Source organism: Pelophylax lessonae (genome assembly GCF_965119305.1).
Source record: "Pelophylax lessonae genome assembly, chromosome: 1".
NCBI lineage: Eukaryota > Metazoa > Chordata > Amphibia > Anura > Ranidae > Pelophylax > Pelophylax lessonae.
The window spans coordinates 637,565,656-637,591,562 of NC_138768.1; the positions used below are offsets into that span (position 1 = coordinate 637,565,656).

The 25,907-nt window shown below is 44.1% G+C and overlaps 1 protein-coding gene across 2 annotated transcripts in view; it reads right to left on the reverse strand.

Moving 5' to 3' along the window:
* Nucleotides 1–25,907, reverse strand: part of SCLT1 (sodium channel and clathrin linker 1) — a 365,290-nt gene that overhangs the window by 11,929 nt on the left and 327,454 nt on the right. For both annotated transcript variants that reach the window (XM_082270326.1, XM_082270327.1), the window contains exon 21: nucleotides 24,334–24,429. In XM_082270326.1, coding sequence (XP_082126452.1) covers nucleotides 24,334–24,429 — 96 coding nt within the window. The remainder of the gene's footprint in view (nucleotides 1–24,333; nucleotides 24,430–25,907) is intronic.

A 25,907-nucleotide genomic window follows, 5' to 3' on the forward strand; every position in this document is an offset into this window, starting at 1 on the left:
ATGGGTGTATGTCACTGTAACATATGCAGAAAGGGCCGCAAACAACTTTTTTGTCCCCTAAATAGTTTTTTTTTATTGCAAGGTGCAATACAACAGTATGCAATGGGTGTATGTCACAGTAACATATGTGGAGAGGGCAGCAATAAACTCTTTTGTCCCCTAAATAGTTGTTTTTATTGCACGGCGCAATACAACAGTATGCAATGGGTGTATGTCACTGTAACATATGCGGACAGGGCAGCAATAATCTCTTTTGTCCCCTAAATAGTTTTTTTTTTTTATTGCACGGCGCAATACAACATTACGCAATGGGTGTATCTCACTGTAATGTATTAATGAAAAACTGAAAAATATTTTTTTTACTCTAAATACTGTAAAAGAATTATTTTCCCCTCACATTGGTGCTTTTTGAAGAGCAGGTTAGAAAAGCAATGTCTGTCTGACATACAGTCTTTAAAGTTACATTTGAAGGAAAAAATGTTTTTTCTTTTTTAAATGCAGATTAAGCACACACATATGCACTGAGGTTGCATGACATGTGCAGCACCGCACGCCTAACAGCCAGGTTGAATACTGTTGTTCTATTCCGCTATTGAATAAAAAAAATAAAAAAAAACATTTGAATGAAAAACTGAAAAATAATTTTTTTACCCTAAATCCCTAAATAATGTAAAAGAACTATTTTTCCCTCACATTTGTGCTTTTTGAAGAGCAGGTTCGAAAAGCAATGTCTGTCTGACATACAGTCTTTAAAGTTAAATATGAAGGAAAAAATGTTTTTTCTTTTTTCAATGCAGATTAAGCACACACATATGCACTGAGCTTGCATGAAATGTGCAGCACCGCACGCCTAATAGACTGATAACATTTTTTTGTTTCTCCCTTCTCCTCCTCACTTGGCTCAGGTTAGGGCATAAAGATCGTTCTACTGCACCCCCACACAATACAATGAATGTAGATCACTGTCTGATTAAAGCAGATTGTTCCCATCTATGCTTTCCCTAAAAGCAATCTTTCCAGCCTGGCCCTACAGTAAACTCCTATCTCTCCCTCCTGGCAAAAACATTGTTCACTGCACCCCACAAAATCAAATCAATGTAGATCACTGTATGATAAAGCAGATTGTTCCTCCTATGCTTTCCCTACAAGCAATCTCTCCAGCCTCACCCTATAGTAAAGTCCTATCTCTCCCTCAGCAGCAGCAGTCAGGAACCTCTCCCTACAGTAGTATTAGCAGAGTGACACGCGGCGCTGTGTGACTCTAGCTTATATAGAGTCTGGGTCACATGCTGCACTGGCCTATCACAGCCATGCCATTAGTAGACATGGCTGTGATGGCTTCTAGGGCACACTAGTTAAACCCTTGCTGATTGGCTGCCTTGCACCTGTTGAAAGTGCGCAATTAAAACCGCGCCAAAACATTAAAATAACGTTACCGAACAACGGACAGTACCCGAACATACAGTGAAATGTCCGGGTTCGGGTCCGGGTACCGAATACCCAAAAGTCCGGTACGAACACGATCAATACAGTCCGGGTTCGCTCAACCCTAGTTATAAAGCTTTATTTTTTTTATATAAAAATAACAAACATGTTATACTTACCTGCTCTGTGCAATGGTTTTGCACAGAGCAGCCCCGATTCCTCTTCTTCTCTGGCTCCCTGCCGATGCTCCTGGTTCCTCCTCTTCATCAGGTGCGTGCTCGCTCCCGGGTCCCGCAGTTGCATCCATTGACACAGACAGCAGGACTTGGCTCTGCCCCCTTGTCACCAGATTTGATTGACAGCAGTGGGAGCCAATCGCTCCCGCTGCTATCAATTTGTCCACTGAGGAGAGAGACAGCAGCGGGAGCTGCTGTGCTCATGCACATCGCTGGATCGGATTGGGCTCAGGTAAGGAAAAGGGGGGGGGGTCTGGGGGGCAGCTGCAGCGCAGAAGGTTTTTTACCTTAACCACTTGCCGACTGCGCACAGTATATTTACTGCGGCAGTCGGCCCCGGCCAGGCAGAGTGACGTAGGTCTACGTCGCTACTTCCTGCCGGTCCTGTGCGCGCTCCCGCGCGTGCCCGCCGACACCGATGGCTCGATTGGGTTCAGAACCGATCAGTCATCAGGTCCAGGCCAATCATTTTTGGTCTGGACCTGTTGATCGGTCCTGCCCAATCAGATCTCCCTCTAAGCCTGTGAAATGTAAACACAGGCTTAGAGGAGATGTGCCCTCCCCCCACAACGGTCTTTTTGGATCCAGCGTGAGAGGAGAGCACATCTTACTGTGAGTACTGCACCAAGCACACCCACACACAGTTAGATAGGCACATTTCACCCCCGATCGCCCCCCCCCGATTAACCCCTACAGCACCTGACACAACACACACTATATACAGCATATAGCATATACCTATATACCTGTATAAGTGTGATTTGTGAACAGGTGTAACACTTGCGACCCCCCCTTTTCCACTTGAATTACCCCCCACCCCCCCCTAATAAAGATTTGAGCCCCTGATCTCCCCTGACCCCCCCCTGATCACCGCTAGTTAACCCCTACACCCTCTGTCACATCAGCACTAATACAAACGCAATATACGGTGTTATTGTATATTTGTATTAGTGTCATTGTGATCAGAATTAGCGCAGGCGACTAAGTTTCTGTCCCAAGAAGGTTTAGGGTCCCCGCCACCCGCCCAATAAAGATTTAAGCCCCTGACCCCCCCCTGATCACCCCTACACCCCCTGCCATAACACACACCGTATACAGTATATAGCATTTTGCTATATACCCGTATAAGTGTGATTTGTGGTCAGGTCTAGCGCTTGCGACCCCCCTTTTTCCACTTGAATTACCCACCACCCCCCCCTAATAAAGATTTAAGCCCCTGATCCCCCCTGATCCCCTCCTGATCAACGCTAGTTAACCCCTACACCCTCTGTCACATCAGCACTAATACAAACGTAATATACAGTGTTTTTGTATTTTTGTATTAGTGTGATTGTGATCAGAATTAGCGCAGGCGACTAAGTTTGTGTCCCAAGGAGGTTTAGGGTCCCCGCCACCCGCCCAATAAAGATTTAATCCCCTGATCCCCCCCTGATCACCCCTACACCCCCTGCCATAACACACACTGTATACAGTATATAGCATTTTCTATATACCCGTATAAGTGTGACTTGTGACCAGGTTTAGCGCTTGCCACCGTTCCTTTTATCCTTAGGATACCCGCCAGCCCCTTCCAATAAAGATTTAAACCCCTGATCCCCCCCTGATCACATCCCGTTAACCCCTACACCCTCTGTCACATTAGCACTAATACACACATAATATACTGTTTTTACTGTATTTTGTATTGGTGTCATTGTGACTTGAGGTTGCGCTAGCTAGCTAGTTTCTTTCCCAAAGGAGGTTTAGGGTCCCCGCCACCCCCCCCAGATCCCCAGCGCATAGTTTAGAAGTAACCCCTTGATTGCCACACACGCACGCACGCACGCACCTACACTTCCATTTCTAGTATAGTGTTTGAACAGATCAATATCTGATCTGATCAGAACTATACTAGCGCCCCCATAGTTTAGGGTTCCCAAAACGCGGTGTTTGCACGATCAGTACTGATTCCGGCCAGCACCTGCGTTTAACCCTTTCACCCAGGCAAGTGTAGTAATCAATAGATTACTGTCACTTGCAAAAAAACACAAGACACAAAACCGCTGTGTTAGCAGAGTCAGGCCTGATCCCTGCTAGCATTAGCAGTTTTTTTTTGTAGCGCTTGAAATAATCTTCGACAACCAGGTGCTTTTATTACCTGTGAGTCGCATCACTGTACGAGTAAATTTAGTTACCAAAATGACCAAACGTTCGTACAGGGATGAAGAGCTTCTCAGTTATATGCTGACCGAGTCATCTGATAGCGAAGGGGAAGCTACAATGACCGAATTAGTGTCAGTATATGAACCTGATGACGGCAGCGGCTCCCTGACAGATAGCTCCGACGACAGATGGGTCCCTGTTAGACCCAGGCGTACCCGACCCCATTCTGAAGTTGTTGAGATGCAGGAATCGCAGGGTGCTCGTATGGAGCAGAGTGTGGGTACTAGTGCCGCTCATTTTTCTGGCGACCTGGCAAGCGCCAGCGGCCTAGTACAACCTGGACCTAGTACAACCAGCACTGCAGTAAGACCTGGTGACGTGGCGAGTCCCCTAAGTGCAGTTGAAGCTGGTGCGGTGGCTAGCACAAGTAGTGGCCCGCAGCCACCGCGTATTCGTAGACAGGCCCGTAGAGCCCATAGTGCCCTCCCTGATGCGCTGGCATATCCTAATTGGCAACCCACCGATACTACAGCGCCAGTACTTCCCCCATTCACCGCCCAACCTGGAATCCACGTGGAGACAGCTGGTTTTACGCCCCTAAACTTTTATGAGCTGTTCTTCACGGAAGATCTTTACAGATCGATTGTGGATCAATCAAATTTATATGCACAACAGTTCATCGCCGCCAACCCAAATTCACACCTTGCCAGACAATTTGGCTGGAAACCTATAACGGTTTCCGAATTTAAGATCTTTCTGGGCCTTTCCCTCCACATGGGCATAACTAAACAGAGTGAATTGCGGCTATATTGGTCCACTAGCCCAGTTCACCATATGCGCATGTACTCTGCCTCCATGTCCAGGGGGAGATACGAGCAAATTCTGCGATTCATGCATTTCAGCGACAATGAAATCTGTCGTCCTCGGGGAGACCCTGAATACGATCGGCTCCACAAAATTCGGCCCCTCATAGACCACTTCAATCAGCGGTTTGCAGCCTTGTTTACCCCCGAACAAGTTGTCTGCGTTGACGAGTCCCTGATTAAATTTACTGGCCGCCTTGCTATGAAACAGTACCTCCCCAGCAAGCGTGCCAAGTACGGGGTCAAACTGTATAAATTGTGTGACAGGGCCACAGGCTATACAGTTAGTTTCCGGGTCTATGAGGGAAAAGATAGCTGTGTGGAGCCCCCCAACTGCCCAGACTACATAGGGAGCAGCGGTAAGATCGTTTGGGACTTGGTGTCACCCTTATCCGGAAAGGGGTACCATTTGTACGTGGACAACTTTTATACAAGCGTGCCACTATTTAGTCACCTTCTCGATTTACAAATTGGCGCATGTGGCACCGTGCGACCTAATCGCCGGGGCTTCCCCCAACGGCTTGTAAATTCCCGTCTTAGTCGGGGGGCGAGAGCCTGCTTGAAAACGGACAAATTGCTTGCGGTGAAGTGGAAGGATACACGGGATGTTTATGTTCTGTCCTCCCTTCACGCAGACACGACGATCCAAATCACTACGGCAACTGGCGTTGTGGAGAAACCCCTCTGTGTCCACGAATATAACCTTAACATGGGAGGGGTGGACCTTAACGACCAGCTTTTGGCGCCGTATTTAGTTGCCCGTAAAGCCAGACGCTGGTACAAAAAAGTGTCTGTTTACCTTTACCAATTGGCTATGCTGAACGCCTTTGTCCTATACAGGGCGTCAGGACGAACTGGATCTTTCCGGGAATTCCAGGAAGAGATCATCCTTGCCTACCTGTACCCAGGAGGCATGCCTGCCCAACTTCCCCTTCCAGATGCAGTGAGCCGGCTGCATGAGAGGCATTTTCCTTATGTCCTCCCGAGTACCCCTACCCAAAGATACCCCCAAAAAAGATGTCGTGTCTGTAGCAGGCGCGGATTTAGGCGTGACACCCGTTATTATTGTCCCAAATGTCCTGACCAACCTGGTCTCTGCATCGGGGAATGTTTTGAGCGCTACCATACACTAGTGGAGTATTAGCGTAGGGTACAGCACGACACAGTGTAGGGCACATAAACACAGGGTCTCGAAAGATGTTGGATGTCCATCGACATTTTGAGAGACCCAAGCTGGAAGAGAAGATCGCAGAAGATCGCAGTCCCAAATCAAGAAACAGTTAGAAAAATAAAAGGATCCAAAAACTGTTGTGTCAGTAATTTTATATGTCCTTCTCCTTCCTACTGTACTTTTTTCAATGTCCTTAGTTTGTTTTTTCATTCTTTTGTGACCTGTTTCTCTTGCAGGTCCCTCGTCGGCTACCACGCATTGATTTTATATATTCTGACACAAACAGCGTTTGCGCTCAGCATATATGGATACCTTTGCTGATAGCAGCTGTGGTGATTTTCTGATTTCAGCACTGCAGTTAAAATCCTATTTTGGTATACGTGGATAGCGCCGTGTATACCCATCATTAAATTCAGTGGGTGGTTGTTTGGGCGGTTAATGATGAGAATCCAAAAACTTTTGTTGTGTCAGTCATTTTATATGTCCTACTCTTCCTACTGTACTTTTTTTTAATGTCCTTTGTTTTTTCATTCTTTTGTGACCTGTTTCTCTAGCAGGTACTCGTCGGCTACCACGCATTGATTTTATATATTCTGACACAAACAGTGTTTGCGCTCAGCATATATGGATACCTTTGCTGATAGCAGCTGTGGTGATTTTCTGATTTCAGCACTGCAGTTAAAATCCTATTTTGGTATACGTGGATAGTGCCGTGTATACCCATCATTAAATTCAGTGGGTGGTTGTTTGGGCGGTTAATGATGAGAATCCAAAAACTTTTGTTGTGTCAGTCATTTTATATGTCCTACTCTTCCTACTGTACTTTTTTTTAATGTCCTTTGTTTTTTCATTCTTTTGTGACCTGTTTCTCTAGCAGGTACTCGTCGGCTACCACGCATTGATTTTATATATTCTGACACAAACAGTGTTTGCGCTCAGCATATATGGATACCTTTGCTGATAGCAGCTGTGGTGATTTTCTGATTTCAGCACTGCAGTTAAAATCCTATTTTGGTATACGTGGATAGTGTCGTGTATACCCATCATTAAATTCAGTGGGTGGTTGTTTGGGCGGTTAATGATGAGTAATACTACGCATTATTCCTGTGCTGATTTCTGATAGGTTCTCTTTTTTTCCGTTCAGCCCACAGGCTGCATGAAAAAAAAAAAAACCTATATGCCAAACAAGGACCAGCAATGTACTGGTACGTTGCTGGACTTTGAGTGGTTATACCAGGATGATGCCTGCAGATTTAGGCATCATCTTGGTATCGTTTTTTACAGCCAGCGGTCGGCTTACATGTAAAAGCAATCCTAGCAGGTAATTGGCCGCTAGACTGCTTTTACATGCAGTGGGAGGGGCCTCCCCCCCCCCCACCGCCGCCTTCCGCAGCCTTCCGTGGTTTTTCTCGGGCTCTCCTGTCCCACCGGTTAACCCGAGAGTGCAGCCGGTGGTTCAATTGTCTAACCATAGAGCTAATTGGAGATGAGAATGGCTCCAATCATCTCTATGGCCTAAGATGCCGGAGGCTACGAGCATTTCATGACTTCTGTTTCGCCAGAAATAAGCAGGGCCATTGGGAAATTGGGAAAGTATTTTATCACACCAATTTTGGTGTGGTCAGATGCGTTAAGGTCAGAGGAGAGATCTAGAGTCTAAAAGACCCCAATTTTTTTAAAAAAGAGTACCTGTCACCACAGATTGCTATCATGGGGGATATTTAAATTCACTGTGATAACAATAAAAATGATTTAAAAAAAAAAAAATGAAAGGAAAGGTGTCAAAATAACATAAAAAAGCAAAAGAAAAAAAAAAAAAAAATTGAGCCCCCCCCCTTTCCCCCGGTGCTTGCGCGCAATGGCGCACGCAAGCGGTGGTCTAGTGTCATATGTAAACCGCAATTGCAGCATGCATGTGAGGTATCGCCGCGATCGCCAGATCGAGTGCAGTAATTCTTGCAGTAGACCTCCTCTGTAAGTCTAACGTGGTAACCTGTAGAGACTTTTAAAGGTTTTTAAAAATGTACGTATGTTTTTGCCGCTGCGCAGGCATGCGCAATTTTTAAAGCATGTCATGTTAGGTGTCTATGAACTCGGCATAAGATCATCTTTTAAATTTTACCAAAAAAATTGGAATTATATAGTGTATTTGTGCAATAAATTAAAAAAAAATGTATTTTTTTCACAAAAATTGCGTTTGGAAAATCTGTGCGCAAATACCGTGTGACAAAAAAATTTGCAACATCCACCATTTTATTCTATAGGGCCTCTGCTTTAAAAAAATATATAATGTTTGGGGGTTCAAAGTAATTTTCTAGTAAAAAAAAAATATTTTTTCATGTAAACAAAAAGGCACAGAAAAGGCTTGATTTTCAAGTGGTTAGAAGAGTGGGTGATGTGTGGCTAAGATTGAGCATAAAATGCCGGGACAGTTCAAACACCCCCCAAATGACCCCTTTTTGAAAAGTAGACACCCAAAGCTTTTTTCTGAGAGGCATGGTGAGTCCATGGAGTATTTTATATTTTGCCACAAGTTTCGGGAAAATTATTATTATTTTTTTTGTTGTTGTTTTTTTACAGAAAGTTGTCACTAAATGATATATTGCTCATGCATGCCATGGGAATATGTGAAATGACACCCCAAAATACATTCTTTTGCTTCTCCTGAGTACAGGGATACCCCATGTGTGAGACTTTTTGGGAGCCTAGCTGTGTACGCGACCCCGACAACCAGTCCACATCTTCAGGTTTTCTAATGGCGTAAATTGCTGATTTTACCCCTGACTACCTGTCAGAGTTTCAGAGGCCCTGAAATTTCAAGATAGCACAAAACCCCCCCAAATGACCCCATTTTGCAAAGTAGACACTCCAAGCTACTGGCTGAGAAGCATGGTGAGTCCATGGAATAGTTTATATTTTGCCACAAGTTTCGGGAAAAAAATTTTTTTTTATTTTTTTATTTTTTTTTACACAAAGTTGTCAGTAAATGATATATTGCTCACACATGCCATGGGTTTATGTGAAATGACACCCCAAAATACATTCTGCTGCTTCTCCTGAGTACAATGATACCCCATGTGTGAGACTTTTTGCCAGTCTAGCCGCGTACAGGACCCGGAAAACCAATGCGCACCTTTTGGCTTTCCAAGGGCGTAAATTGTTGATCTCACTCCTTACTACCTATCACACTTTTGAAGTCCATAAAAAGCCAAGATGGCACAAAACCCCCCCAAATTACCCCATTTTGCAAAGTAGACACTCCAATCTATTTGCTGAGAGGCATGGTGAGTATTTTGCAGCTCTAATTTTTTTTGGAAAATGAAGAAAAAACAGGAAAATGCATTTTTTTTCCTCTTTTTTCAATTTCCAAAGCTTTGTGACAAAAAGTGAGATCTGCAAAATACTCAACATGCCTCTCTGCAAATAGCTCAGGTTGTCTACTTTCCGAAAAGGGGTCATTTGGGGGGGGGTTGTGCTGTCTTGGCATTTCATGGCCTCCAAAACTGTGATAGGTAGTCAGGAGTGAAATCAACAATTTACGCCCTTGGAAAGCCTGAAAGTGGAGGTTGGTTTTCGGGGTCCTGTACTCGGCTAGACGGCAAAAAAGTCTCACACATGGGGTATCCCTGTACTCAGGAGAAGCAGCAGAATGTATTTTGGGGTGTCATTTCACATATACCCATGGCATGTGTGAGCAATATATCATTTACTGACAACTTTGTGTAAAAAAAACAAAAAAAAAATAATAATAATATATTTCCCGGAACTTGTGGCAAAATATAAAATATTCCATGGACTCACCATGCCTCTCAGCAAATAGCTTGGGGTGTCTACTTTCCAAAATGGGGTCATTTGGGGGGGTTTTGTGCTATCTTGGAATTTTAGGGCCTCCGAAACTGTGATAGGTAGTCAGGAGTGAAATCAACAATTTACGCCCTTGGAAAGCCTGAAAGTGGAGGTTGGTTTTCGGGGTCCTGTACTCGGCTAGACGGCAAAAAAGTCTCACACATGGGGTATCCCTGTACTCAGGAGAAGCAGCAGAATGTATTTTGGGGTGTCATTTCACATATACCCATGGCATGTGTGAGCAATATATCATTTACTGACAACTTTGTGTAAAAAAAACAAAAAAAAAATAATAATAATATATTTCCCGGAACTTGTTGCAAAATATAAAATATTCCATGGACTCACCATGCCTCTCAGCAAATAGCTTGGGGTGTCTACTTTCCAAAATGGGGTCATTTGGGGGGGTTTTGTGCTATCTTGGAATTTTAGGGCCTCCGAAACTGTGATAGGTAGTCAGGAGTGAAATCAACAATTTACGCCCTTGGAAAGCCTGAAAGTGGAGGTTGGTTTTCGGGGTCCTGTACTCGGCTAGACTGCAAAAAAGTCTCACACATGGGGTATCCCTGTACTCAGGAGAAGCAGCAGAATGTATTTTGGGGTGTCAGTTCACATATACCCATGGCATGTGTGAGCAATATATCATTTACTGACAACTTTGTGTAAAAAAAAAAAAAAAATATATATATATATATATTTCCCGGAACTTGTGGCAAAATATAAAATATTCCATGGACTCACCATGCCTCTCAGCAAATAGCTTGGGGTGTCTACTTTCCAAAATGGGGTCATTTGGGGGGGTTTTGTGCTATCTTGGAATTTTAGGGCCTCCGAAACTGTGATAGGTAGTCAGGAGTGAAATCAACAATTTACGCCCTTGGAAAGCCTGAAAGTGGAGGTTGGTTTTCGGGGTCCTGTACTCGGCTAGACTGCAAAAAAGTCTCACACATGGGGTATCCCTGTACTCAGGAGAAGCAGCAGAATGTATTTTGGGGTGTCAGTTCACATATACCCATGGCATGTGTGAGCAATATATCATTTACTGACAACTTTGTGTAAAAAAAAAAAAAATATATATATATATATATATATATTTCCCGGAACTTGTGGCAAAATATAAAATATTCCATGGACTCACCATGCCTCTCAGCAAATAGCTTGGGGTGTCTACTTTCCAAAATGGGGTCATTTGGGGGGGTTTTGTGCTATCTTGGAATTTTAGGGCCTGCGAAACTGTGACAGGTAGTGCAGAGATGACATGAACAATTTACGCCATTAGAAAACCTGAGAGTGTTGATTGGCTTTTGCGGTCCTGTACACAGCTAGGCTCCCAAAAAGTCTCACACATGGGGTATCCCCATACTCAGGAGAAGCAGCAGAATGTATTTTGGGGTGTCATTCCACATATACACATGTCATGTGTGAGAAATTTATCTTTTAGTGACAACGTTGTGTAAAAAAAAAAAATTAAAAAAAAAAATTGTAATTTTCACAAAACTTGTGGCAAAATATAAAATATTCCATGGACTCACCATGCCTCTCAGCAAACAGCTTGGGGTGTCTACTTTCCAAAATGGGGTCATTTGGGGGGGTTTTGTGGTATCTTGACATTTCAGGGCCTCCTAAACCGTTAGAGGTAGTGAGAAAATGCAATGAAAAATGTACGCCCTTTGAAATTCTGATGGTGGTGATTTGTTTTTGGGGACCCCTACACAGCTAGGCTCCCAAAAAGTCCCACATATGTGGTATCCCTGTACTCAGGAGAAGCAGCAGAATATATTTTGGGGTGTAATTACACATATACCCATGGCATGTGTGAGCAATATATCATTTCAATGACAACTTTGTGTAAAAAAAAAAAAAAAATTTTTTTTAGTCATTTTTCAAACACCTGTGACAAAAAAATGAAATATTCAATGAGCTCAACATGCCTGTCAGGACATTCCTTAGGATGTCTACTTTCCAAAAAGTGGTAGTTTGGGGGGGTTTTGTACTGCCCCGCCATTTTAGCACTTCATGAAATGAGATTGGCAGTCAGAAATTAAAGCTGCGTAAATTTCACTATTTACACCATAGTTTGTAGACGCTATAACTTTTGCGCAAACCAATAAAAATACGCTCATTGATTTTTTTTTTGTCAAAGACATGTAGCTAAATATATTTTGGCAAAAAAAATGACATAAATTGAGTATATTGGATATTTTTTAAAAGACAAAGTTGAAAATGTCATTTTTTTGCAAAATTTTCGCTCTTTTTTTATTAATATCGCAAAAAATAAAAAGCGCAGAGGCGATCAAATACCACCAAAAGAAAGCTCTGTTTGTGAGAAAAAAAGGACGTAAATTTCGTTTAGGTACAGCATTGCATGACCGAGCAATTATCAGTTAAAGTCACGAAGTGCCAAGTTGAAAAAAGGGGTCTGGTCTTTAAGCTGCAAAATCCTCCGGTGGGAAAGTGGTTAATACATAGAATGCATTACCGCTTAAGGACCAGGCCTATTTCTGACACTTTTTATTTACAAGGTAAAATCAGTAATTTTTGCTAGAAAATTACTTAGAACCCCCAAACATTATATATATATTTTTTTAGCAGAGACCCTGGAGAATAAAATGGAGATCAGTGCAACACTTTATGTTACGCCGTATTTGCGCAGCGGTCTTACAAACACAATTTTTTTGGAATACAGTTCTTCGAATTAAAAAATAAGAAAAATGTAAAGTTAGCCTATTTTTTCCTATATTGTGAAAGATGTTACGCCAAGTAAACAGATACCGTACATGTCATGCTTCAAAATTGGGCACGCTCGTGGAATGGCGACAAACATTGGTACTTAAAAATCTCCATAAGCGACGCTTTAAAAATTTCTATGGGTTACCAGTTTAGAGTTACAGAGGAGGTCTAGGGCTAGAATTACTGCTCTCACGATAGGGGCGGTATCTCACGTGTGGTTTGAACACCGTTACATACAGTGCCTTGCGAAAGTATTCGGCCCCCTTGAACTTTGCGACCTTTTGCCACATTTCAGGCTTCAAACATAAAGATATAAAACTGTAATTTTGTGTGAAGAATCAACAACAAGTGGGACACAATCATGAAGTGGAACAAAATTTATTGGATATTTCAAACCTTTTTAACAAATAAAAAACTGAAAAATTGGGAGTGCAAAATTATTCAGCCCCCTTAAGTTAACACTTTGTAGCGCCACCTTTTGCAGCGATTACAGCTGTAAGTCGCTTGGGGTATGTCTCTATCAGTTTTGCACATCGAGAGACTGAAATTTTTGCCCATTCCTCCTTGCAAAACAGCTCGAGCTCAGTGAGGTTGGATGGAGAGCGTTTGTGAACAGCAGTTTTCAGTTCTTTCCACAGATTCTCGATTGGATTCAGGTCTGGACTTTGACTTGGCCATTCTAACACCTGGATATGTTTATTTGTGAACCATTCCATTGTAGATTTTGCTTAATGTTTTGGATCATTGTCTTGTTGGAAGACAAATCTCCGTCCCAGTCTCAGGTCTTTTGCAGACTCCATCAGGTTTTCTTCCAGAATGGTCCTGTATTTGGCTCCATCCATCTTCCCATCAATTTTAACCATCTTCCCTGTCCCTGCTGAAGAAAAGCAGGCCCAAACCATGATGCTGCCACCACCATGTTTGACAGTTGGGATGGTGTGTTCAGGGTGATGAGCTGTGGTGCTTTTACGCCAAACATAACCTTTTGCATTGTTGCCAAAAAGTTCGATTTTGGTTTCATCTGACCAGAGCACCTTCCACATGTTTGGTGTGTCTCCCAGGTGGCTTGTGGCAAACTTTAAACAACACTTTTTATGGATATCTTTAAGAAATTGCTTTCTTCTTTCCACTCTTCCATAAAGGCCAGATTTGTGCAGTATACGACTGATTGTTGTCCTATGGACAGAGTCTACCACCTCAGCTGTAGATCTCTGCAGTTCATCCAGAGTTATCATGGGCCTCTTGGCTGCCTCTCTGATCAGTCTTCTCTTTGTATGAGCTGAAAGTTTAGAGGGACGGCCAGGTCTTCGTAGATTTGCAGTGGTCTGATACTCCTTCCATTTCAATATTATCGCTTGCACAGTGCTCCTTGGGATGTTTAAAGCTTGGGAAATCTTTTTGTATCCAAATCCGGCTTTAAACTTCTCTACAACAGTATCTCGGACTTGCCTGGTGTGTTCCTTGTTCTTCATGATGCTCTCTGTGCTTTAAACGGACCTCTGAGACTATCACAGTGCAGGTGCATTTATACGGAGATTTGATTACACACAGGTGGATTCTATTTATCATCATTAGTCATTTAGGTCAACATTGGATCATTCAGATTTTCTCACTGAACTTCTGGAGAGAGTTTGCTGCACTGAAAGTAAAGGGGCTGAATAATTTTGCACGCCCAATTTTTCAGTTTTTATTTGTTAAAGTTTGAAATATCCAATAAATTTCGTTCCACTTCATGATTGCCCCACTTGTTGTTGATTCTTCACAAAAAAAATGGATTTTTGTAAAATCTTACCGTAAAATCCTTTTCTCTTAGCTCATCGACAGACGTAGTCCTCGGTGATACACCACCTTCGGGTTATGTTACCTCCGCAGGAGCAGGACTAGACAGGAAATTAAAAAGCTCTGGCCACACCCTAGGGGCAGTCCCAGAGGGTATATCCTCTCTCTCTCTGCCTCAGCAAATCAGTTATGTGAAAAAGCAGTGCTTAGAGAATTTAACCCAACCCAACTCCAAAACAGAGGGGCGGGGACTACGTCTGTCGATGAGCTAAGAGAAAAGGATTTTACGGTAAGATTTTACAAAAATCCATTTTTCTCTAGCGCTCATCGACAGACGTAGTCCTCGGTGATACACCACCTTCGGGACGTCCCAGAGCAGTATCACAACTGAGGGGTGGGAAAATGGAAATCAAATCCCAATCTAGAAGGCCCAACCGGTGCCAACTAGAAGTTTACAATGCTCATCCTTAATGATGAGACTCAACAAAAAAATTTTCAAACAGAAAAAAAAAACCCTCGAGGTAGACCACCGGTCTCCTCAAATTGCGGCCTGCAAAACCTTGCGGCCAAATGAGGCATCCGCCGATGCCGTCACATCAATTTTATAGAATTTAGTAAAGGTATGTACCGACGACCAAGTGGCCGCCTTACATACCTGGACCACTGACGCCTGATGGCGAAAGGCCCAGGAAGTACTGAGCGCTCGAGTGGAGTGCGCCCTAACAGGGAACGGAGGACTCTGACCCTTAATAGAATAAGCCTGTACCACCGTTTGTCTAATCCATTTGGCAATGGTCGCGGCAGATGCAGGCAAACCCTTTCTGGGGCCATCCGTGATCACAAAAAGTGAATCCGTCTTACGGAATGATTCCGTAGCTTTCAGGTATACCCTGATTGCCCGAACCACATCCAAGGAATGCAACGCATGTTCCCGATGATGCTTGGGCTGAGGATACAAGGAAGGTAGTACAATATCTTCATTCAGATGAAAATCTGAAACCACCTTAGGAAGAAAAGATGGCTTAGGATGAAGTACTACCTTATCCCTATGAATCACTAGGTATGGGGACTGGCATGATAATGCAGCCAGTTCTGACACCCTGCGAGCAGAAGTAATAGCCACCAAGAAGACCACCTTCTGGGATAAAGAAAGCAAGGGAATCTCCCTGATGTTTTCAAAGGGAGGTTTCTGTAGAACCGACAAAACCAAATTAAGATCCCAGGGCGGTAAGGGCGCGCGGACTGGAGGAGCCAGGTGCCGCACCCCCTGGATGAAATTCCGCACCAAGGATTTGGTAGCTAAAGGTTTCTGAAAGAAGATTGCTAATGCTGAAACTTGACCCTTGATGGTGCTCAAGGCTAGCTTCTGCTCAACCCCTTGTTGCAAAAAGGCCAATATTCGAGACACCGAATAGGTACGTGGAGGAAATCCTAAAGATTCGCACCACGCAATATAAGTCTTCCATGTGTGATAATAGACTTTGCTGGAAGTCGCTTTCCTTGCTTTAATAAGGGTAGGAATGACTGAAGTAGACAAACCTCTGTCCTTCAGTACTTGGGTCTCAATGGCCAGGCCATTAAAACCAGCGACTGTAAAGCACGAAGGTAAATAGGTCCTTGAGACTACAGACACTCCCTGAGACGAAGTTCCCACGGAACGTCTGCGACTAACATGTCCAAGTCGGCCAGGCCGGCTTGAAGAGGCCAGCCTAGAATTTCTAGGACCACTGGCGCTGATTGGATCTGAACCAGGCGTCCCTAGAGCTATCTGGCCCCGACCATCCGAGAAAGTCTGGTCGTTTTCTGTTCCCACACATTTATCAGATACCTGATAGTTATCAGGAAAGGTGATCTTTTCTGGTTGAACCTCAGGGACCGAAGTCACCCGACTAGAGGCTACTTGGCCTATCTGGTCAATCAGATCCGATTCCTGTGAGGTATCGGGACTAATCTTAGGAAAAGGTAAAGGAAAAGATCTATACAGGGAACGGTAACTACCGCTTCCTGTACTTAAATGTTGGAAGGGAAGAATCGCACCGGTAGTAGTGGTTGATGCTCGATCTAATGTCCTGAATACCGGTGAAAACGTCCCCCCACCCTGAAATCGGGTGGGGGCGCACCTTCAGGCTGTGTACTCCTTTACTTCGGGTTTGGCTGGGTTGGTCCTCTGCTTGTCCGACCAGCCCTTCTTGAACCCTCCTGGAGGAGTCTTGCCTTTCCCGGAAGTACCAGCCGGGCGCCCTTTATGGGCGGTAAAGAAAGGTCCTCGCTTGTTGCGAGGTTCCTTAGCTTTTGCAGCCTGTGGCAAAAAAGTACTCTTGCCCCCGGTGGCATCCTTAATGATTTCATCTAGGTTGGCTCCAAATAGACGATTCCCCTGGAAAGGGAGATTGGTCAAAGTCTTTTTGGAACCTAGGTCAGCTGACCAGCATTTTAACCACAGCACACGTCTGAGGATCACTGCTAACTTAGATGCATGCCCTAACAAGGGAGTAGTGTCCAAGGCTGCGTCACAGATAAACCGTAGCCCTTGTATGATCTGTTCTATCAAATCAGATGTCTCCTGGGGAATATCTTTTCCCCTAAGATCTTGGCGTACCATTTTCGCCCATTCTGTAAGTGTCTGGGAAACTAGACCAATAACAATTACTGGTCTAAATGCTGACCCTATCAGAGAAAAGATAGTGCGGGACTCCGCTTCTATCTTTCGATCCGCCGGATCCTTAAAGGACGAAGTGTCCTCCACTGGAATAACCGTGGCTTTATTCAGCCTGGAAATAGGCGGATCCACGACTGGTGGTACCGTCCATTTCTTAATGATGGATTCCTCAAACGGATAGCGTCTAGCAATACGCTTGGAAATAGTAAAGGTACGTTTAGAATGTTCCCATTCTCCTTTAATCTGATTTCCAAAACATTTAGGTACAGGAAAAGCCTTCGCCGTCTTGATGGGCTTATTAGTCCCAAAAGGCCTCTCTGTTTCAGTTGCCTCTGCCGGTAAAGCCTCAAGTTTTAAGGTTTCTTGCACTGCCACAACTAGTGCGTCCACCAATGCTTCTTCCTGAATTATAGCAGGAGAAGAAGCGTCCTCCTCACTGTCTGAGGGGGCTTTACCTGGGATAACAGCCCTTGCAGAGGAACCTGCAACTGCAGTGACCATCTCTGAATCAGAGTCAGAGGTGTCAGATAGTATAGGGGTAGGCGGGGGTCGCTTCCTTGACCCCCGTCCCTGACAGGCCGCCTCCACCCGAGCCACCATAGACTCCAAAATTGCTGTAAATGACTCTATACTCTGTACACCGGCGGGTCCCGAGGCCCCCTCGAGGGAAACAGGTGGGGGAATATGTGTGGCAGGGTCCATAATAACTCCAGTTACTTCCTGGATGATATAATTCAAAGTAAAGAAAAAACTTTTTTTTTTTTTTTTTTTTTTTTTTGACCCTCAGCGCCACAAAAAAAAACCCCTTAGTGTTACCTGCTAGGGATCCCTATCGATCGAGAGAGAGAGAGATAGACCCCCAGGCTCACCACTTGATGTTCAGAGTTGAACTGCAACAGCTTACAGCGCTGTCTTAGACAAACAGGAAGTCTTTTGGCTGGCTGCCCAGGAAGAAAGGAGGCGGCTCCGCCCCTCTGCACGCCTTCCGGCGCCTCCCCCAAGCTCCACGAGGTGTAGAATCACCTAAAACATGGCCGCCCCCATGCTGGAGACACGAGGCTACGCCAAAATGGCGGCTCGTGCGATCCAGCAAAAAAAAAATGGCGGCGGCCTGTGCTGACTAGCGGTGTGCTGCAGGCACACAACACTCTCTCTGCATGGGGATATGGCGTGGTTGGCGGTACCGGCCCTGGCGGACCGCATGGCCATTCGGGAGGCCTGCTATTAGCTGGAGATCTGACTTGGAAGGCAGTCTACATGTCCATGGCTTCTGACTGGTAGGTAGCTTATACTTAACCCATAAGATTCCCAGAATGCCACAGATTACATTTTTAAAAACATGTATACAATAGATTGTTAGCTCCCAAACCAAGCCTCCTGGCTTTTTGCACACATAAAATCACACTCAAAGTAGGAGGATTTGTGACATGTTATAGGATAGAAAGAAACTCTTTCTTACCATACAGAGAGGGGCCCGCGTTCACCACAAAACCCGTCAGGGAAAAAAGGGGGAACATACTACTCACCATACCGGAACCAGGCGGGCACCAACTCCTGACAGTACCCCTCTCCACCGGGGCGGGAGGGCTGTCGACCGATACGGACGCCGTGACTCATGGTCTTTGGCGTTTCAGCGAGACGTTTAACTCGCGGGTTCAGTCCTTTTAATGGGACTTTGTCGCGGCCGACCCAGCGCGGAGCTATGGCCTGCACGCGCTCGTAGGCTGAACTGGGGTGACCACCGGATCTCAACATCCAGCCCGTCGCCCAGTTCAGCTTTCTTGCTTGAAGATCTCACAGGAACACTGGAGAAAAAAAGCTGTCCAAAAATCCTTTTAGAAAAAAAAATTCTTGCCAGGACCTAAGATCCCAGCAAGGTATCTAGGTCCTTACTCCTAACTAGACAGAAAATAACTGATTTGCTGAGGCAGAGAGAGAGAGGATATACCCTCTGGGACTGCCCCTAGGGTGTGGCCAGAGCTTTTTAATTTCCTGTCTAGTCCTGCTCCTGCGGAGGTAACATAACCCGAAGGTGGTGTATCACCGAGGACTACGTCTGTCGATGAGCGCTAGAGAAATTACAGTTTTATATCTTTATGTTTGAAACCTGAAATGTGGCAAAAGGTCAAAAAGTTCAAGGGGGCCGAATACTTTTGCAAGGCACTGTATGTTGGCGTGACTTGCATATGCGTTCATTTCTGCGTGTGACCTCAGAGAGCCAGGGCGCTTTAAATTTTTTTTTCTTATATATTTTACCTTTTATGTTTACACTGTCCCTTTAAAAAACGTTTTTGATCACTTTTATTCCTATTACAATCAATGTAATCATCCCTTGTCATGTAAAACTGCGCCAGGCGGTCCAGAAGTGGTTAAGGTGAAAAACCTTAAGGCTTTAGAACCACTTTAACATGTGAGTCGAAGAAAAGGTGGCCGGCTTGCAATCTGAACAAAAGATGTCTGATGCTGAAATGCCTACAAAGCACAAAAGGAGGAGAGTGCTTTGAAATGGTAAAACTTGCCCCTGAGGTCATAAGTTTAAATGGTGAGCTGACAAATTCACCTAGTGAAAGTGAAACGAAAAGCAGGCTGTCGCATATGAGGATCTTTAGGAAACAAAAACTTAGGTGAGAAATAAAAAACAGCAGGATCGCTAGGGCTGAAATTTGACCCTTGATGCTACTGAAAGCAAATTGTTAACCAGACAAGAAAGAATTTGTTTTTCCCATAGAATACTTCCTGGGATGGAAGTTCCGGGTCTCGCAACAGAAGAAATACGCTTTCCAGGTGCAGTGGTAGACTTTACAAGATATCAACTTCCTAACTTTAAAGAGCATAGGCATAACCGAACTAGGGAGGCTCCTACCCTTCAGGACCTAGACCTCAATAGCTAGGCCATTAGAGTTTGCGACCAAGTAGCATGGTGGTAAACCCCTCCTAGGGACAGAAGATCCAGGTTTTGGAGGGCCCATGGACAGTCTACAAGAAGTCTGATAAGGTTGGTGTACCAACTATTTCCTTGGTCAGTTCGAAGCAATAATAACCACCTGAATTCCCTCCATTCCCATCTAACCAGGCAGCTGAGGATGAAGTTGAGAGGAAGAAAAACACTGATCAGATTGAACTTATCTCACAGAATCACTAGGGTATATACTGCAAAGGTCAGAGCATCCCTGGATCTTGAGACAAACCACTTTGTTGCTGAACCTGGAAGCCAGGAGGTTCATACCCAGCATCCCCAACTTCCAACAGAGGTCTAGAAACACCTCGGGGTGAAGAGACCACTTTTTGGAGTCCAGATGTTGAAGAAGTCTGCCTGCTGATTTTCCATGCCTAGGAGGTGTATAGTGGACAAGGCTGGAACATGACTTTCTGTCCAAACAGAGTGGCACCTGACTATGCTGACCAATCAGAATCACTCTGATCTATCCTGGTGCCCATCAAGAAAAAAAAAAAGGAAAACGCAGTTTCCAAACTTCAGGACTACTGCACCAGGCTGCGTGGATGGTAAAACTGTATCAACCATGCAGGTAAGTGCAGTGCGGACGGAGGGGGGAAGTAGTAAGGATCTAGGGTGTTAGTTTATCTTTTTTCTCTGAAAATGTGACCCAACACTTCAAGCTTTGGAGATATGAAAGCATTATGAACCCCCTCAAGTGCCAGGTCCTCAGAACTGGATGAAGCACCATCCTTATCTGCCAAACCCGAATGGGTAATAGCAGTTGCTGCAAGCACAAAATCAGAGACAGACTCTGGGGGAGAGGTGATGATGCCCACTTTTGACTCCTGTGGGCCGAGGACTCCAACACTCCCAACTGCTGGCATGGTAGAAGAAAATTCCTTTCTTTAACAAACAAGAGGAGTGGGCTGTCCCTGAAAGGGTTAAGGAGATTCCTGAAAGGTGCTTTAACTCAAGTCTGGGGCAACAATTCAGACTTTCATTGAAAGGACAATAAGGGAAAAGCTGAAATCCCCCCAGGAGCATTGAGCTGCATGGAAGCCTGGAGGGCTGCATTACTTGTACTTATGGTCCTCCATGGTCACTGAATGCTGCATGGAGCCCAGAAACAACATCCCAGAAGATAACTGGTGCAGAGAAGGCAAAATGGTGCACATGTGCTTTGATTCGAACCCAACTCAGAAAGTGGTTGCCCGAGCTTTAGACACCCAGGCCAAAGCACGTTAAAAAAAGGTACCAGATGTAAAATTCTAAATGATCCTCTCCCACCACCTACTTATGACTGAATGTGTCACAACTGTTGTGCTGGAATTATATTTCCTAGGGCAAGGCTTCGCAATCACTGAGGCCCCTGATACTATGCCCTGAACTCCCTTCTGCTGGGCCATGCCTTTTCTCTGTTTTTTCCTTTTACTGCAGGGCACAGCTGTATAATACAGAAGCAGCACACATATTTGTAGACACTGCTGCTAACTTGTTACCTTTAAGAAGAGGGAAGCGCAGTGTGTGGCAAAGCAGTATGTGCCCATACAATGTAGCACAGTGAGCCACGATGCAGGATGAGGAGGTGTGCCTGAAGGAATGCACGTTTGTTGGGGCATGGAAGGTTTTGGAAGAGAATAGAGGGGAAATCTGATCTATATGGGTACTGTGATATAAGGGAGCACTCCTGATCTGGGCTCTTTATCTAAGAAGGAATCCTGATCCATATGGACACTAAGATCTAAGGGAGCACTCCTGATCTGGGCCCTCTAAGGAGAAATCTTAATCTGTATGGCCACTGTGATCTAAGGGGGCACTTCTGATCTATATGGCACTGTGATCTAGGACAGCACTCCTGATCTATATGGGTGCTGTGTGATCTAAGGAGGAACGCTGATATATATGGGCCCTCCAGTCTATGGGGGGGGGGGGGCTCCTGATCTGTATGAGCACCCTAGGCTTAGGGGGGACTCCTCATCTATATAGGCACTTTAGTCTAAGAGGAGACTCCTGATCTAAAGGGGGGGGGGGTGGGGGTGGGAGAGAGGGTTCTTATGTAAGGCAAGATTCTGATCTATGTACTGTAATGCTTGTAGTGGAGCATACTTTTTTGTGGTGCATACTGCAAGGTTAGTGATTGGAGCAGCATACTTTAATGTAAGTCGTGTAGCAGCATACTGTAATGTTTGTGGTGAAGCAGCATAGTGTAATGTTTGTGCTGGAGCAGCATCATGATTGTAATGTTTTTTTGCAGGGAAAACTGCCCATCAATAAAGAGGGACATGCCAGCCACCAATGTAAGGGGAGTAGGGATACAATGCGCACCCACTGTGCCATAAATGTGTGCAGTTGTTGTAGCATTGCCCCCTTCACTTAAATGAGCTGTGTTCAGCGGTGGTACCACCCACTGATGGCAACATGCCATTCAATTCTTGCTTCAGCTGCAAAGCACACGTCATAGCCATGAGCGGCTTCATCTCCTTGTCCTGGTTGGCAGTCGGAGAGCAGTAAAGCCATGGTTCAACCACATGCTTTTACTGCCCCCCCATGTGAGCGAACCCCAAACGGGCACCCCCTGACCACCAATGTAAGGGGCACACTGGGCTTCCAATGTTGTACATAGTCCTGAAGCCCTCAATCTACAATTCTGACCTCATCATTACATATGGTATGTTGTAGGTTACACATCGGAAGGAGCACACTGAATGTAGTCCTGACTGCTATACAACCATATGCTCTGTTGTAGATTACCTGGTTCTAATGACTGCACCACATATGATATTTTGTATGTTACAATATTCTGACAGTTGCAAAATATAGGCTATGTTTTACATTAGCTAGTACTGATCACTTCATATTCTATTTTGTTTGTTACATTGTCCAAACTGCTGTGCTGTATAGGTTAGATATTCCTAACCACTGTATTAATTATACTGTGTTGTACGTTACAGTCCAGACCTCTGCAATGTATATTCTTTGTTGCTCATTACATTTCTTAGCAAGAAGTTTATTGTCTTAACAGTTGCTTGTTGCAAAGTAGTTCCCAACTGAAAAATTATTCTTTTAGGTAGGGTCAGACAAGGTATTAGCTCTCTATAGTCTTCCGACTCCCAACATCTAGTCAATTGTACTCACAGGCTTCTGAAAGTCAGGGCTGCCAGTACTGCCATCATTGACAAATTAATATGTGAAAACTGAAAAGCAGTTGCTTATGATGCAAAGGGGAAGTGGTCTAGAAGAGCTTGTGGCGCTGGCATGGAACAGAGTGCTTGATTGCTGGCTTCTTTGCTGCTGTTAAATTACTATACCTAACTACCCCACTGACTTGAGGTTATTGCTTGCCCTGACACATTGCTAGGGGTTATAATTGCTGGTACTGACATAGGCTGGGAGTTATCATTACTGGCCCTGACACTTGCTGGGGGCTCTCATTGCTGACCTCAATTGAGCTTTACTTTCACAATCTCAGTGCACCTCCAGGCCCTATTTAGGCTATACAAATGTGGAAAAAGGTGGCACACTATGAGCTATAGACCGGGAAGAAACACTCACTTTCAGCCACGACTGTTTGGCTACACCCACCTTTTAGCCATGCCTAGAGATGCTGGAGTCACCCCTGGCTATACAACATTAACGGGAGAGGGCAAGCAGCATTTAAACCTTCCTTTATTAGACAGCCTTTCCTTCTTTTTTAAAGCTGAACTCCAGGTAAACAGCTAAATACACAGATGGAATTTATATACGAGAACTGTTTAAACCTGCCAAAAGGATTTGTATTTCTATCCACTCTACCCATTTTCCCAGATCTACACAGCTCTGCCACACAGGATATTTCTGCCTGGCAAGGGAGGAGACCTGTTCTTTCTCTGCGAATGCTTCACTTTCATTATAAGTCTCCTACCCATCCCCATCCTTTAAGTGCGAAAGCAGTAGTGCACTCATGAGTTCATCTCGGTCACTCTGTTCTCTCTTCCTATCAGTTTGTCCCTTGAACTACAGCACCACAGGCTCACGAAATGTGCTGCTCCCTCTTTGTCTCTGAACTCTGCTGTACAGGAGATTTCAAGAAGCTAATAACCAATGGAAATTCAGGTACCTAAATGGATTATATTTGAAAAACACATATAATGATGTATCAATAAGCACACAGCTGCATTAATTTTTTATATCTGTCTGGATTTGGCTTTATAAGTTAATTAGAAATGTCATTTACCACTTCTCAAAGTCCAGGGCCACTACTTCTTCTTCACATCCCAGTTGATCATGTGCACAAAGCTGAAGACAAGGACCAGAACATACAAAAGCAGCAGTCTGATGGGGTATGGATGGGTACTGTCAAATATAGATAATGCGGGGCTCAATTGTTTTTTGCTTACTGAAATTTTACTACCTTTGTCCCAGGCTTACACAGTCCCTAGTCGAAGATTTGCTAAAATTACTATGCTGAGCTGTGCACTATGTTTAAATTATTTATATATCAGAACTCCTTTTTAGTCTCCATACATGACAGGGTTAGAATAAATAAAGTAAATCTTTGTTATAACCTGTTTTGATGCCTGCACTGCTTGTTCCTCCGCTTGGTCAAGACGCTTCTGAAGTCTGGTACTTTTTTCCTGTAACTCAGCAATCATTTTTTCAAGCTGTTGAATAACACAAAAAATAGTTAAATGACAACTGCAATGCTCTCTTTTGGCATTTAATACTTCTTTTATTTTTACATCTGTTTGGCTACCATGCACAAAATATTCTCCCTTCTAGTTTCTGTGCATAAGACCCACAGTTTATAGCAAATCAGTAAATTATAATGACAGACAAAACTTTTTTCTTTTTTTAACCTTTCTTCCTTTGGATAAAGTGGGGAAGAATAAAAACATTGTTTAGGGTTTTATTGCTGTCTGTGTCCCCATCACTTCCTGTCCCAGTGACAGGAATTCTCTTCCATGGGTACAGCCATAGCCTTATTATTCAGGATTATTGCAAAAAGGTTGGAACCTCTGTGGACTTTATTTGCTGTCTGCGCTGTTCTTTCCTGATGACCCCAACTCCCTCCACCATATTGTTTGGAAAAAAAAGAGAAAACTCTCCAAAAGAAAACAGAGATGGTAATTAAAAGATTCTGTTCAAAACTAAAAAAAAAATATGTTTTAGCATTTAATAATGTTGGCTTGGATCAATTTAGGTAAGCTACACACATTTTTACCCCAAGTTCCCCCCACATGCCAGGTTCACACTGATGCCACATATGATCCGACTATTAAGACCCTTATATGGAGTTCAATGTTTCTCTATCAGAGCTGTCTTAAAGTAGAAGTCCACCCAAACACTAAAATTTCAAAATCTACAAGCATCCATGATCTAAGTCTAACCTATCTAGCCCTGTAAAGAAGAAATCGCCATACAAACCCTTTTTCAAGCTGCTCCGGTCCGGTCCCACGCTGAGCTGTCAGCTGTGGTTTCACTGTGGGGGCAGGTGCAGAAGAGGCAGCCGACAATGGAAGCCCCATAGTAACTCTATGGGTGACATCACTTCCCATTCATTTCCCAGCCGTTGTCAGCTGTCTCCTCTGCAGAGCTTCTGCCGCTAGAGAGCGGACCGGAGTTGCTTCAAAAAGGTATCTATCTATGTATAGATTTCTTCTTTACACGGCTAGATAGGTTAGTCTTCGATCGTGGATGCAAGTAGATTTCTAAAGTCTGTCCAACTTTAGAAAAGTTTCCTGCACTACTTTGGTACGACTTTGATACGACTTCAATGCCACAGATTGTAAAAAGTTACATCACAGTGGTATCAAAGTCGGACTCCAAAGTTTCACTGAAAGTCATGTGACTTTGAAGTTGGCTAATGTGAACCAAGTCTCATGGGGAAATAGTCACTCTTTAAACTTACAAGTAGATGTTTTCCTCTGTTGGCTTGGTAAAAGATGGTATAAGTATTAGACCCCTTTCACACATACCGTTTGTCCGTTTTTCATCCATCCGTTGACAGATGAAAAACAGACATCAATGCATCTCTATGTAAAAACGGATGACAACGGATGATCATCCGTTAACATCCGTTTTCATCCGCTTCCATCAATGTCTGTTTTTTGGAACGGATGAATGCCCTATTTTTCATCCG